At 43.8% G+C, this 13776-nt stretch overlaps 1 protein-coding gene across 2 annotated transcripts in view; it reads left to right on the top strand.

The window, feature by feature from the left end:
• Positions 1-13776, top strand: part of kcnq5b (potassium voltage-gated channel, KQT-like subfamily, member 5b) — a 108297-nt gene that overhangs the window by 70098 nt on the left and 24423 nt on the right. For both annotated transcript variants that reach the window (XM_030093124.1, XM_030093125.1), the window contains exon 2: positions 12774-12864. In XM_030093124.1, the coding sequence (XP_029948984.1) occupies positions 12774-12864 (91 nt within the window). The remainder of the gene's footprint in view (positions 1-12773; positions 12865-13776) is intronic.

Here is a 13776-nt window from a genome sequence, read left to right as displayed (position 1 = left end):
TGAGGTGGGAATATTCTGACGTGTTGCAGTAAAAGTAATAAAAGTGAGGCCTGCCTGCCACACGCTGTGCGAGCTGATCGATCATCTTCCATCATGACTGAATCACGGTGGTCTCCCATTATAGACCCTCACAATCCGTCTTTCCCCAGGCGCTATCAGAGGATCTGTCCTCGTCTGGTGTTTCTGTGCAGCCTCTTTAAAACCTGAAGTCTCCACGGGTCGTTTATCACCGTGTGATGAGATTTCCACTGATAATGACCGTGTGCACGGAGGAACTGACGGGGATTCACAGGAAGTCGGAGGACTCCGTCTCTCCAATATTAACAGCTGAAACCTGTGTTGCATTCAGGGACTCATTACGCGGATGACAAATGAAGGCTTGAGTGGTTTTTGTGTGTGTGAAGCTCAGATGAATGACTGTGAGTGACTTTCTGTTTCTTTTTAATCATCCGCTGTATCCACACAGACCACTGATGGCATTTCTGCCACCTTTGTGGTTTTCTATGCTTTTCTCAAGCTTCGGTGGCCTTGCTCGTGGCTCCTCGTTCTTCTAGGAAACTCTGCTGTATTCAAACTCTTCATCCTCCCCGGAGCTGCTTTTATCTCTCCTGTAATCGACATGTCAACATCGTCTGAGTGAAACAAGACAGACTGAAGTACTGATGATGTGTCTGAAGGTGTTTTTTCCTCCAAAAATGTGCATCATAGAGACAAATTTAATGAAAAATCATCTTTTTTCCTGCTTTTCCATCACAACCTGAAGTCCCTCAGCATTGTGCCTGCAGACTGAATATCTGGAATGTGATCACAACGTGAGTGATGAAATTTGATGAAAGTGATAAGACTGTGTGTATTAATTCAACAATGGAAGCTCTTCCAATAGAATCATAGCACCGTTGTTACAGTTCATCACAGCCGAGAGACACTTCAATGGAAACGCTGTATTCTAATGCTTTCTTAAAGTCTGTTTCTCACTCATGAACAGGCTGTTGTTTAAGGTCATTGGGCATCACACCCTCCAATGGCAAACTAACTTCAAGAAACAAAGAAGTTCCTTCAATTAGTCGGATCAAAAATTGTATTCCATTTTTTTTTCAGCCTTTTTTATTGAAACGTGTGTGAGCATGTGATTACTCAGAGTTTTTCAGACATGTTCTTTTGAAGTGTTTATAAATACAGCATTTACTGCAGGGTTGTCACAGTCATTTCAGTTCAGGGGCCACATACCAGGCCAAATCATTAAAAGAGTGTCATAATAGTGCCGTTTGGAGAAAAGCTGTGGACCCTCGCCGACCTCTGATTGGTTGAAACATCCCAGCAAAGACAAACACTGCAGGACACGCCCACTTTCACAAGCATAATTATTGCAGTTTTCTTTAAAACCCTCAGACCAGACCAAGAGTCCGGCCCGCTGCGCTCTGACACAACCTCCCCTCAGGTCGGGAACCAGTGATTTAAAAGACTTCAGTGTTTTTTCTGTACTGCAGAGTTCAGGAAAGACTGAGCTGAGAGACCCTCCAGTTCTATTTATCTCGGTAATTACTTCACGAAGTGGATTCAGCTTCCTCCAAAAACATTGAGGCTTTTGATTGTTGGACAGTTTTTGTTTCGTGTTTTTCTTCCAGAGCATTCGTCCGTTCAGTTCACAGCCAGCAGCTTTACTTTAGTTACTTTAGTTTCAGGCTGAAGGGCATCGTAACATGCGCATGGATGGAGACATGGGTAGACCCTTCAATTAAAAAAATCTTCATTCATGAGAAGAGAAAGAAACACAAAGCCTGTTAGACCATCAGCTTGTTTGATATGTTTGAAAAACTTCTTGTTTAGTGAGTTTTGCAGAATTTGGAATAACATATCCAGACGATCGAAATGCCAATATGAAACTCTGATATAAAGTTTAAGAAACTCCACTTGTGATCCAGATGATCGTGTAGTAAAAATGCACTTCATTGGAGAAGCACTGTTAAATTCAAGAGTGAAAAGCAAACACATCCCAGGGACGGGGCAAGAAGTCGTGGTTGCGTTGCCGGTTCCACACCGCCGATAACATGGACGACGCCGTGCATGAAGCTATCAGAAGGTAGGACCGAGTGAAACCCTAACGCACAGGGAGAACATGCCGACTCCACACAGAAAAGCCACTAGCATGTCTCAAACTGAGAATCTTCTTGCTGTCGTTCTGACCCCATTGTATTAAATTATTCCCTCAAGTTTTTATGTAGCATAAATGACTTACAGTCCCTGCAGCGCCACTTCTTTCTTTGTCATTGTAGTTGAAGTGTTGAAGTCTTTCGTTTTTTTACTGGGACACAAATTGATGAAATCCGAGCGGCACCAAAGACAAAGAGCCAAACAAAGGAGATGGAGATTGAAAATAAAGATTTCCTGTTGATCGAGAAGCCGTCAGCAACACGTAAATCTGCATTAGATTAATAATTCCACTCTGCAGAGTTTCAATGTTTTATTCCGTCAGCCTCATCCTTCCTTATCACCCAAATTTAGACCGCATGGAGATGGATGCTGCGCGTCAGCACATCGACCGGCCCACTCCGGCTCCGCTGATTAATGCGGTCCTTTGCTATTTTGAGGTCGCAGGGGGGTTTGCCTGAGCAGAAATCACATCAATCTGCTCTGCAGGCTTCTTCTTCCTCTTTAAGACCAAAGTAATGTCTGCTGGGCTTCAACCTTTTTGTGGAGAGTGGTTTTTGATTTAGTGTGAAGCTGTAAAGTCTGAAGGTTCACTTAGTCTGCCGTTGTCTTCAGCATTTCTGTTGAAACCATTTTGAGTCAGACCCAGCTGACCCTCCAGGCTGCTGCTGAATGAGCTGAGGCCACCGGCTTTTATTTCCCTCACTTACAGTGGCTTTATTTATTTGTGAGTTTGACCTTTGCGGAGGCTTCGGTGCACGCCGCAGGAGAGCGAGTGGGTGTGGTGCTCTTCCAGAGCGCCATCTGGACAGGTGATGTCTTTATTCAGGAGGTGACTGGATTAGTTTTCCCTAACGGTGCAGGGTCAGTCCAGGACGACTTTGTCTCGCCGTCCAGCAACGATGAACGCTCTGTGTGCCACTCGCTGCCCTCGCCCAGTCTCCGTCTGGGCGCCTCATTATCCCTCACCTGGCACCATTAATACTTGTTTGCCTGGAGGGAGATCGGGGGTAGAAGTGGGTCAGAGGTTCGAGTATTGACCGACACTGGGCGGGGAAGTTAGACAGATAGTCCACATCGATCCCGAGAGGCGCTGAAAAGTGAGGAGCCGCAGGAGAAAGTCACCGTGGACATTTTCAGGAGTGAAAGAGGATCGATAGCTTTGCAAATGACAGAGATCCGTCCCCGACAGACAGACTATTCTCTCTCATAACAAGCGTAATGGGATCTGTGGGTGAGAAATTAAATGAGTGAGGATGAATGGTCCTGTCAGTCCAGGCCTATCCGAGCCTTTTACTTCGGCCTCTGGATTTACTTGTATATCTCTGGGAAGCCATGTTGGACTATACTCCCTCTACATAAGTGTTGTAATATTTCCACCAGTCAACCACAACATTATGACCCCAGACGGCTGATGTGTGTAATGATGGCTCCTGTTAGTAGGCAGCTGATATCAGGAGCAGAATGAAAGGATGTTGTTTGTGTCTCAACATCTCTAAATCTACAGTTCATGTGGATATTATTAGTGGTGAACTTTAGAGCTAAATCTGCTTTTCTTTTGCTAAGACCAACATGGAGATCCAGAGCTTCAGAACCAAGCTGAACATCTTCAACAGCAACATCAAATCTGTGTCACTCCCCAGTGCTGAGACCTGGAGTTCACTGAAAACCTCACACATAGGGTCCAGGTGTCTGTAACTGTTGCCTTGGATCCCCAAGTTCCGATGGCCTTTGGCAGTGTCCGAGGAAGATCTATGGGAGACGACCAACCAGGAAAGAATGGCACCCCAAATACAGAACTGGGTCAGACTGGCAAAAGATTGCTAGATTGCACACGCAGGACAATGGTCAGGAGATCAGAAGATCCAGGATTTGAAGGATGATGTTGGTGTCATAGACCTCAGCACACCCTCAAAGGTTGAGACTGGTCAGTAGAGGGAATTACACAGCATCAGGTGGTCTTAATGTAATGGCGGGTCTGCAGCCTGAAGAGTGTTCCCTCTCTGAAGACTCGGCTGTACTTGAAAAATTCACAGTGATTCAGAGCGGCTCAGTCAGCAGATGGGAGTGTGTGTGGTAGGTCAGAGGAGGAAGATGCGGAGGAGGAGGAGGAGGAGGAGGAAGAAATCTGCTCCCGTTCAAGCCCAGATGTGTCCCTGCAAAAGAAACAGGTGGCACTTTAAAATATAGACGTAAACAGTAAACACTCTTAGTTTGTTTCACTATTTGGGAGCAGATGTTCAAAGGCAGGCTGCCAAAACCTTTCGGAAACAACTCGTCAATTAGTCAGCGACAGAATCTGATCAACCCTTTGCTCTGGTCGGCCGATGGTGCCAGAACATGAGTCAGAGGTCTCCAGTGTTTACTGATCCCAGCGCTGCAAATGTAAAAATGTTGTGCTTTTGTGAGTATTGAAACATGTGTCGTTACATGTTGTTACTGAAGGATATTTAGCAAATGAACTGGGTTTTTCCTTATGCAGAGATTTACTAAGATGTGGCTAAAATCACACGGGGCTTTAAAATGTAAATTTGTGACTTTTTTTTTTAGGAAAAGTTATGTTGCTGTTGGATTCCGTACTGGTGACTGAAGATCACAAAGAACGTACAAACAAACATGCATACCATACAAACACAAAATTTTTCTCAAACAAAAATGCAAAAAAAAAACCTGTGTTTTCACTTGAAACTTTGTGTAAACCTTGACCCTTGAAAGCAAAGTACCTGAACCTTTGCTTATCTCAAAAGTTACAGAGGAAATAACACAACAGCCACTGAAAAAAGAGGATGTCCATTCAGACTTTTTCCCAGTTATTTCTACTGTCTTCTTAAACATAATCGGATCTTATAATATTTGAAAATACAACATTTTTAATTTTATTATTGATATTATAGAGGTAAATGTTAAAATATTTTAGCTCATGTGAGAATTTTTCCAGCGTAAAATAAATTATGTGGGGAAAAACAAAATCACTGTCTTTACATCCATGCATTCAGACATTCATATAAATGATGCACTTACAGTTACAATTCTTATAAATAATAAACATAGACCCTCAACTTTGTTTTTCAACAGCCTAATGTCTTCCAAATCTCTATTTTAATGACATGTGAGCTGAGACGGCTCCCAGCACGTCGGCCTCTGGCGCAGTTTTTACCAGCATACAGTAGTTACAGTACAGAGACGCAGCAACACTTCAGCACAGCTTCAGGAACAGTGGGACGCTGCACACTCGGCTCATTTAGGAAGCCTGGATCGCCGCGTTCCTCCCCTTCACTTTCCACTACCAGTCCTCCCGCAGCTCCGCTGATGGACTTTTAATTTGCGCAGCCTCTTTACGTGCCTCGACGTGAGAGCAGAGACACATTAAACTGCAGTCAGGCGGCTTTACGAGCTCACACACTCGCGCTGTTATGCACTTGTATTCCTCTTTCTCTTCCAATATGCTCTTTATTAAAGGCCCTTAACTTTTCCCTTGTTGTGGTCTCTTGGATGTGATGGAACGGAGCGCGGCTGTGGATGGCTGCACGCCGTGGGTGGTCCGCTTGGATTTATCTCTTGACATTTCGCCGTGCTAACGGGAGATCATCGCAGCCCGGAGGACCGTGTGCGTGCCCCGGTGTTTTCCTCTGGGCCCGTTTCTGGGCCCGGGCTGTGCGAGGGGAAGCGTTGCGGGGCTGACGCACACCAAGCCCATCTGCTCGTCACGGTTCGGTTCAGTTCACAAAGCGCCGCTTTCCAGACGGCCGTCTCACGGCACTTAACACTCAAATGACATGTATGAAAGAATCAAGAGGAACAACTCCGGTCCTCATGAGGGGGAAAAGATCAGGTGGCAAACTGACAATAATCAAGTGTTCTTCTGGGCTCAGCTCTTTAAGATTTGACGGAGTTTTGACTGATCAAGAGTGAATTTCTATTGGAGAAGTGTTGTTTTGCATGTTAAATCTACTAGAAAGTGGTCATTTTGCATTGATTCCCTTTGAAAAGGAGGCATAGCAGGAAATATGTGAAAATACTGTGTCAAGATCTTTCTAAAGTGTGTTATAAAGAAGCTGAGCAAACAGTGCCGGCCTTTCACCTGTGGTTTCGGCTGGATTCACGCTGTTAAAATACATTTTCATGTCCTCATGCCCCCACCCCTTCTGAATAGCACAAACTGGAGATTATAATTTAAGAAGTAAATACACAGTACACACTGTGTTCCTGTACCTCTATAGCTCCCTGTGTGTCCCTCAAAGACACAAGCACATTATTAATGTGTCATTTTTTATTTTTTTTTTTAAATACAACTTTTGTTCCAAAGCAAGTCAGACCTTCTTGAGTCCACTGGTGCAGGATGGATTATCGTCCCATCAGGGGGGAAAAAGCTAGATTAAGAACTTAAAACAACTAGCAAAGTGAACCAGAACGGAGGAAAAGCAAACTAGAAACAGTAATAACACGGATCCAAAGTCAGACTTTTCACCTGCAGCATGAAAAAAAAAAACCCTTTAAAGGGATTTTCTATTGCCGTATGTGGAGCAGCACTCAGACTCAACATTAAAGATTTGTGAGTGTGACGGGGGAAGCAGGTAGAAAGACGCTGACAGGTTCCTTTAACAGCAGACTGAAACGCTGCATAATGTACTTACATTTAGCATGAGGACATGTCACAGCGTCACATCATTAAAAACTAAAAGCTCCATCTTCACAGGCCAAACCATGTTAATGTATTTTTCTCCAGTCTGCCTCCATGTGCGAGTGTTCCTGCTTCCATTAAAAGTCAATTAAAGCACCATAAAGTGGACCAACCGAAGGCTTCAGGTCATCCTGCAAGGCAACTGTGAAATGATAAGATATTGTAAATTGCAATCCAGCATTTATTTTGAAGGGTAATTTGGAAATAAACAAAAATTTAAAGAGAATTTTTATGTGAATGTGAAAAACTGAATAACATATTTCCACATTTATAGCCTGAGAAACAGATTTCTGTTGCTCTAAACTCCTTCTGTAGTGGCTTCCTGCAGCTTTCACTAAATCAGATCAGGACCATACATAAATTCAATTCAATGAAAACCTTTCATTGATGCTCACAGTTTGCTTCCTGGTGACATGCAAATATTCTCCATCTGTTTATCTGTAGGTAGTGATCATTATGAAAATCATTTGTCATTTTGAGAGCTTAAGCTAATCATAGTTTGTTAATTCCCTTTTTTGCATTCCCCCACCGTCACACACTCACAACATCCAATGCTTTATGAAAGCGCAAGTGCCCCAGAATACAAGTTAATGACAGTGATGTGAGCGTTAGTAACCTGTTAGTGAATGGAAAGCAGTATAATCGTCTTGATATTCCCTCTGCAGATAATCATAGGTTCTGCATGTGTGGAAGAAAACAACCAAATCAAATGACGTAAAAAGGAAGTTCTTCAAATTTTTGGCGACTTTGACAACTTTTCCGAATATTTCCAACCTTTCATTGTGGTGAACGCAGCTTCCTTTCCTTAACCCGAACATAAACAGCCCAGCGGTCCGTCCGCCGCAGAGCGAGACGTCAGGGAAACCGGCAGAAACATTATCGGGGCGGTGAGCGCTGTTTGTTAGTCTGAGCGCCGCCACAACAGCTACCAATGTTCTGCTTTACGTTCTGCCCTGTGGATGTGCAGATAAACACCACAGACATGGTTTTTAAAAAAAAACACAAAAAAAAAAAAGCCTCGAGCAGCAGCAGCAAAGCGACACCTCGCCGCATCGACGGGGAAACGTCACCAAAAATCAGCTTTTCCTCTCCGAGGCAGCGCCGCAGCGTCTTCTGCACTCGTCTAATCTCCAAACATGTTAAGCTCTTTCTGCGGGAAGCTTCTTGAAAATACATCCGAAACACTGAGAAAGAGCGACACAAAAGCAGCACCCTACCACACACACACACACACACACACACACGCACTCATACGCACCTGATCTTTGACACTGCTGGGGAAAATGGAAAAGCTTTCCTGGCTCAGCTTTTTCAAAAAAACCTGCTTTCATTTTGCGTCTTCAGTCACAGTCAGCGACACGGCTTCTAGAAATCGTGCAAACACACATCGGTCGGACCGCTGGTGTTTCTGCTCTGCAGGGGTCAGGATCTATCAAAATACTATCAATGCTTCTGAGGTCGACGCTCCATCGTTACGTACAGGGGAACCAAGGAAGGAGCGTGTGAGGGAACATATGGAAGAATGCCCGTGTGTGACCTCAGGGCAAAGGTCACGGGGTCAACGCTCGGTCTGCAGTCACTTCAGAGGCAGTTCGTCACGTTCCCACCACAGTGGTGATGTTTTAATGGAGACGTTTGGCTCCATTAGATTGTTTCTGATCTCTCTGTTGTAGAGAAGTTAAGAAAACCAGAGTAGGAACAAGAAATGTTCCCATTCAACATTTACAAAGAGAAACCAGCAATTCTACCTGAGCAAGAACAACTGACCGGTTTTAACAGGAGTGGTTCTCAACCTCCACTCCATCAGTCCTCCTTCCATGAATCCCTCCATCGAGGGGTCAAGTGGGTTCTTTCTGCCTCGTGCGCCTCTGCGCTGTGTCGGTTCTGGATCGACCCTCGGCTGATTTCTTAGGTTGGAAATGATTTTTTCCGTTTCATTGTGGTCATGTTGCATTTCATTGCTGATGTTTTGGACAGTGTGTATGTGTTTTCTGTGTTTGGTGTCCTAACCCGGATCGGGTGTGTGTGTGAATGTGACAGCAGCAGATCAGTCGGTGAAGTCCGTCATCTTTCAAACAGAAGGTTGCAGATTTGATCAACCAGATTTGAAAAAGCTTTGTTGATGGAATCTTTATACCACTGAATCGACTCACCATGGAGGCTTTAATAGTCATTTCATCACATTCTCAGTTGTGACTGATCATTTCTAGTCTTGACCGTGTCGATGCCTGGCTCCTGTTTCCCCGTGAAGCCCCCGCCGCGGCGCAGCTGTTTGTACTCAACCGCACTAACAAGAAGGACAGACTTCTGAAACGCTGACAGATACGAGCGCTTTTATGACCTCAAACAGGTCTTTTATCGGGCTTCGGGTTTCACATTGTGTCCTCATCTTCTCATAAAGCTCCAGATGAAAACCCAGAGCTGACATTAATGTGAAGTTCACTTCCCCTGCACCCAGCTTCAGCTGCGTTTAGGAAGTGCACTTCAATTCTGACTGTTGGTCTGGGTTTTTTCGTTTCGTTTTGAGGTAGATTTCTCTGTCAAAGCACTTGACAGGCAGTGTTTCTCTGGTTCAGGTAAAACCATGCTGAATCACAGGAGCACACTCATTTACAGGACTTTGACGATGTGCTGGAATAAAATAGGAGTTGAAGATTCAGTGAGTGAATATTCTGCTATTCTGCTATTTGTGTTTGTGTGAAAGTGTTGTGTTGCATTTGTGGACAGAAAAAAAAAAACCATACAAGTGCACAACTCATGATGCACAACTGTTAATTCCACTTTTACTGAGCGCCGGTTCAGACCTTTAGTGAGTGGAGGAGAGCGGATGGAGGACACACGTCTTTTCCTTTGGTATTTGTGTTTCTCTTTGTGTGTTGAGCCTGTTTTGAAGGTTAAGAGCGACCCGATCCTCCAGAATAATCCTGCAGCCAATGAGCTGGGAGCGTCCTCACACGCGCGGCGAGCGAGGCCGGCGCACAACATTAGTTAGTGGGATTAATGAGTCCACTCCATTGAGTGCTTAATGACGCCGCCATTGTGCGTTTCAGCGGGTCTCTGCCGCCTTTTAAAGAGAATATATCGAGTCTGGAAGCAGGAGCTGAGCCGCGGATGAAGGGAGCTGATTGTCACTCTGTAATTTTCGGTCTGAAACCTTGCGAGAGAGCGAGGCGAGGCGTAGGTGTGACGAGGAGCTCGCTTTCTGCTGACAGCGGCACAATGCCTGTCACTGGATGTTTTCCTCCAATCCAAATCACTTCTTTCAAATCTCAGCAAATGTCAACAGAGCAAACCTCGAACTTTATCTATTTTTTTGCTTTTTTTATTTTCTGCTTTGAACCGTTGCAGAATTTTTTTGGGAGTCTTTTGACAGATCAGAAAGAGAAATTCAGGTTCCAGAAATCTAACAACCAAACATTTTACCTGCTCTCTGACTCCCCTAAACATAGCCTACACTACTACTGCTACTACTACTGATAATAATAATAATAATGATAATAATTCTACAATTATTCTACAATAATAATAGAAAAAATAATAATTAAATACCTAACAGTCTGCTATGTGAGGAGATTTCATACTGTAGTTATAGACCAGATATTCTGCAAAAAATCTGATAACTTTTAGAATAATTTTAACTTATAGCCAATACAAGAGGTGTAATAGTGTCCCTCACACTCTAATGATAAAATAGCCGAAGTGAGGCAGCTGTGGAAAATCTTGACCTCGGTTTGGGCTCCCTGGAGGTCGGCGAGGGTCTGACCAGCGTCCAAGCGTCACAGTTCTGTGGTGTACTGCAGGGATGGGACAGTGACCCTCTCTGTACACCCACCATTTTCACACAAGCACTGTTCAGACCCTCGGTCTGACCCCCATGGCCCCCGATTGTCTAGCATGAAAGACTCGCTTCAGTCTGGGGTCAGTTTGGCACCGAGGGGCTGATCGGAGGGTCCCAAGTCACCACTTTAGAGCAGCTGCAGAGAGGCCAAAAGTATTATGGGTAGCACGGTCATATTGGCAGTAAGGGACGTTTGTTTTCCAGCGGAGCATGGCTGGAAGCAGATCGTAGAGCTGCACTCTACAGCATTCGACCAATTTCTTATCGTCATGACATCAGTGTGCACAGTTCAGATATAATGAAACTCTGAACTGGTATTAACTGTGTCTTTTTAACTTTTGTGCAAATTAGAGCTGCAACATCTCAGGTGAGCAGAGACAGGTGATCGTTACTGTAATAATGGTTTAGCTTGAAATGAATGAAAACATGCGTAGACAATGCTGATATCTTTGCACCTAATTTCCATTTTAAACCGTCATCGCTCTATCCAAGCTCTCTACACACACTGTGACCTCACATACCGATCGCCACCAGATGGGCGGAGCTTAACTGCAGTATGGCTGATTATTCGCATGATTGTCCACAATTAGCTCTCGATTAGTCTCGAATTGATCGCTTTATCTATTCTAAATGTACATTAAAGGTAAAATTTTGAAGCTCTTAAATGCTCTCATCAACATGGCAGTGGACAAATACGCCACTTGCTATTTGTTCGTTATCATCGCGCCACTTTTGACAGCCCTACATTAAACCGAAGGCTGCGGCTTGGGGTGAACTTAAAGTCGCCCACCTCAGTCTGATTTAGAAACACACTGTAACTGAAGAATGATGAAGCATCTTAAAAATTGACCACTAGCTGTGACTGCTGTTTTTCCATGCGCAGGACAGTCTGATAAAAAAAATATTTTGTTACTCTAACTCGGCGCTTCTCCCGGTATGTGGCGCCCTCGGCGGCCACCTAGGTTATTTTTTGTTTCTTTTTTGATGGATGTAATTTATCATCTGGAAAATATGGTAACGACCACAGAATGACTTGTTTTTCATTGCTTATGGATCCTGATATCTTTAAAACTTATTTCTTCAAAAAGTGAAAATCTTAAATCGTCCATTAAACCCAAAATTACTATTTGTAGCGAGAGTCGCCCTCATAATCTCATACTTTGAAAGCTTTGAATAAAACAAACCATGAAGTATCTGCTGCATGTTGTGGGTTAAAGAGTTCAGTAACACCTGAATCATGGAATATTTTCTCTTATTGTGGGAGTGTCCACCAGCGTTTGGCTTCCCTGTAGTTGTTTTGGTGAATCACAGATGAAATAAGAAGCTTCTTTTGGTTTCTGACACTCACCCAAATGTTCCGCTTTGGGCTCTTTTGAACTGTTCTCAGTGAAATGAAGGTTTTCGAGGCCCAGAAGTGAGTGTGCATTTCAAATGTGAACGTGTGACTGTATAAACATGACTCAGGACATGTCTGAAAGTGAAGAAGGCCATGCGCCGCTCTCCTTGGACAACATTTAAGCTAAAGTACACACAGAGCGTCCAGACGTCTGAGGAGCTGATCTGAAATGATCAAACACAGATGTGCTCTCACCATTCAACACCAGCAACCAGCAGCAGCCAGGGAGCCACGCCGGTATCGCAGACAGCCGTGTGTTCTGGGAAGGTTGATGTGATGGAAAGAATAATAACATACATATCGATTAAATGAAAAAAAAAAAGAGAGATTTGAAGTCTCAAGTTTCCTGGCGAAGGGTTCGACAGTCAGAGTGAGGAAATGATGGCAGGTCGCTTGTTTTCCAAAGGCTGCAGCTTCACTGCTTGTTTCTTGCAAATCATGTTGCACAAACAAGCATGATTAACTTGATATGTGAGGAAATTGAATAATGGCGGAGCTGACGGTTCATTGCGCAGAGGAAAGAAGTCCTGCGGTGCCAGGACGAGTTCAGCAGTTTGTCTCAGAGGGAAAAGGATCCAGCTCAGTTCTCAGCAACCTGTTTGTGACCAGTGGAAAGGTTTTTTTTTTTTTTTTTTTTTTTTTAAAGATGCACCACATGATGTCACCCGGTTCAATTCCAGGTTTAAATGTGTGTCTTGTGTTTGGTTCAGGTTCATCCTGGTGTTCAGCTGCCTGGTCCTCTCCGTCTTCTCCACCATCCCGGCTCATCAGGACTTCTCCTCCTACTGCCTGCTCATCCTGGTGAGACGCTGGACGAAACACCAGACTGAGTCACTCACTCCCCAAACACTCACTCACCAAAAACTCACACACCAAAATCTTCACCATACCAACCACTGCACGCCTGTGCCACATATCATTGTTCTGTTCTCAGTGTGCTCGCTGAAGATTTAATACTTTTCACATTGCTATACTTTTCATTTAATTAAAAAGTTAGATAATGTGTATAAATATGAATTATTTAGGCAGATTATTTAAGTAGAGGTCTCTAATACCAGTTGACAGAGCATGTGATCGCTGCAGGAGGATCCACGGCAGCAGCTCTTCTCTTTTACGTCATTCGCAAACAATCTAAAACCGCTCAGTCAAATTTTAGTGAGAATTATTTTGGTCGTAACACAAACCGGTGAGGCTCAGAGCTATGAATGGCAGATCTGTGTTTCTGCATCACTGGATCATTTGTTCAACTTTCTGCCATCAAACTGTAGAAACAGCGAGTTAGTTCACAGTGTCCTCGAGGTACGAAGGTCCAGGAGGACAGACAGAGCGAGTGAGGACATCCTGTGTGTGTGTGTGTGTGTGTGTGTGTGTGTGTGTGTGTGTGTGTGTGTGTGTGTGTGTGTGTGTGCGTGCGTGCGCGCGCGCCCTCTTCAGCTCCTATGTGCTGCAAAACTCACCCTCCTCAATCTGTTTGTAGCTTTAAACTATATACATATATATATATATATATATATATATATATATATATATATATATATATATATATATATATATATATATATATATATATACATATATACTGCAGATTTAAAATAGGATATTTTTCTGTTTCATTGAAATGAAAACAAGCTTAATTTGGATTAGAAGCTGGTTGTTCTTCGGACTCAACATCTTCTTTTAAACAGTTTTGAGGAGGTGAATCTGTGTAATGTG

Source organism: Salarias fasciatus, chromosome 6 (genome assembly GCF_902148845.1).
Source record: "Salarias fasciatus chromosome 6, fSalaFa1.1, whole genome shotgun sequence".
Classification (NCBI taxonomy): domain Eukaryota; kingdom Metazoa; phylum Chordata; class Actinopteri; order Blenniiformes; family Blenniidae; genus Salarias; species Salarias fasciatus.
This window is presented reverse-complemented; position numbering and strand designations above follow the sequence as displayed.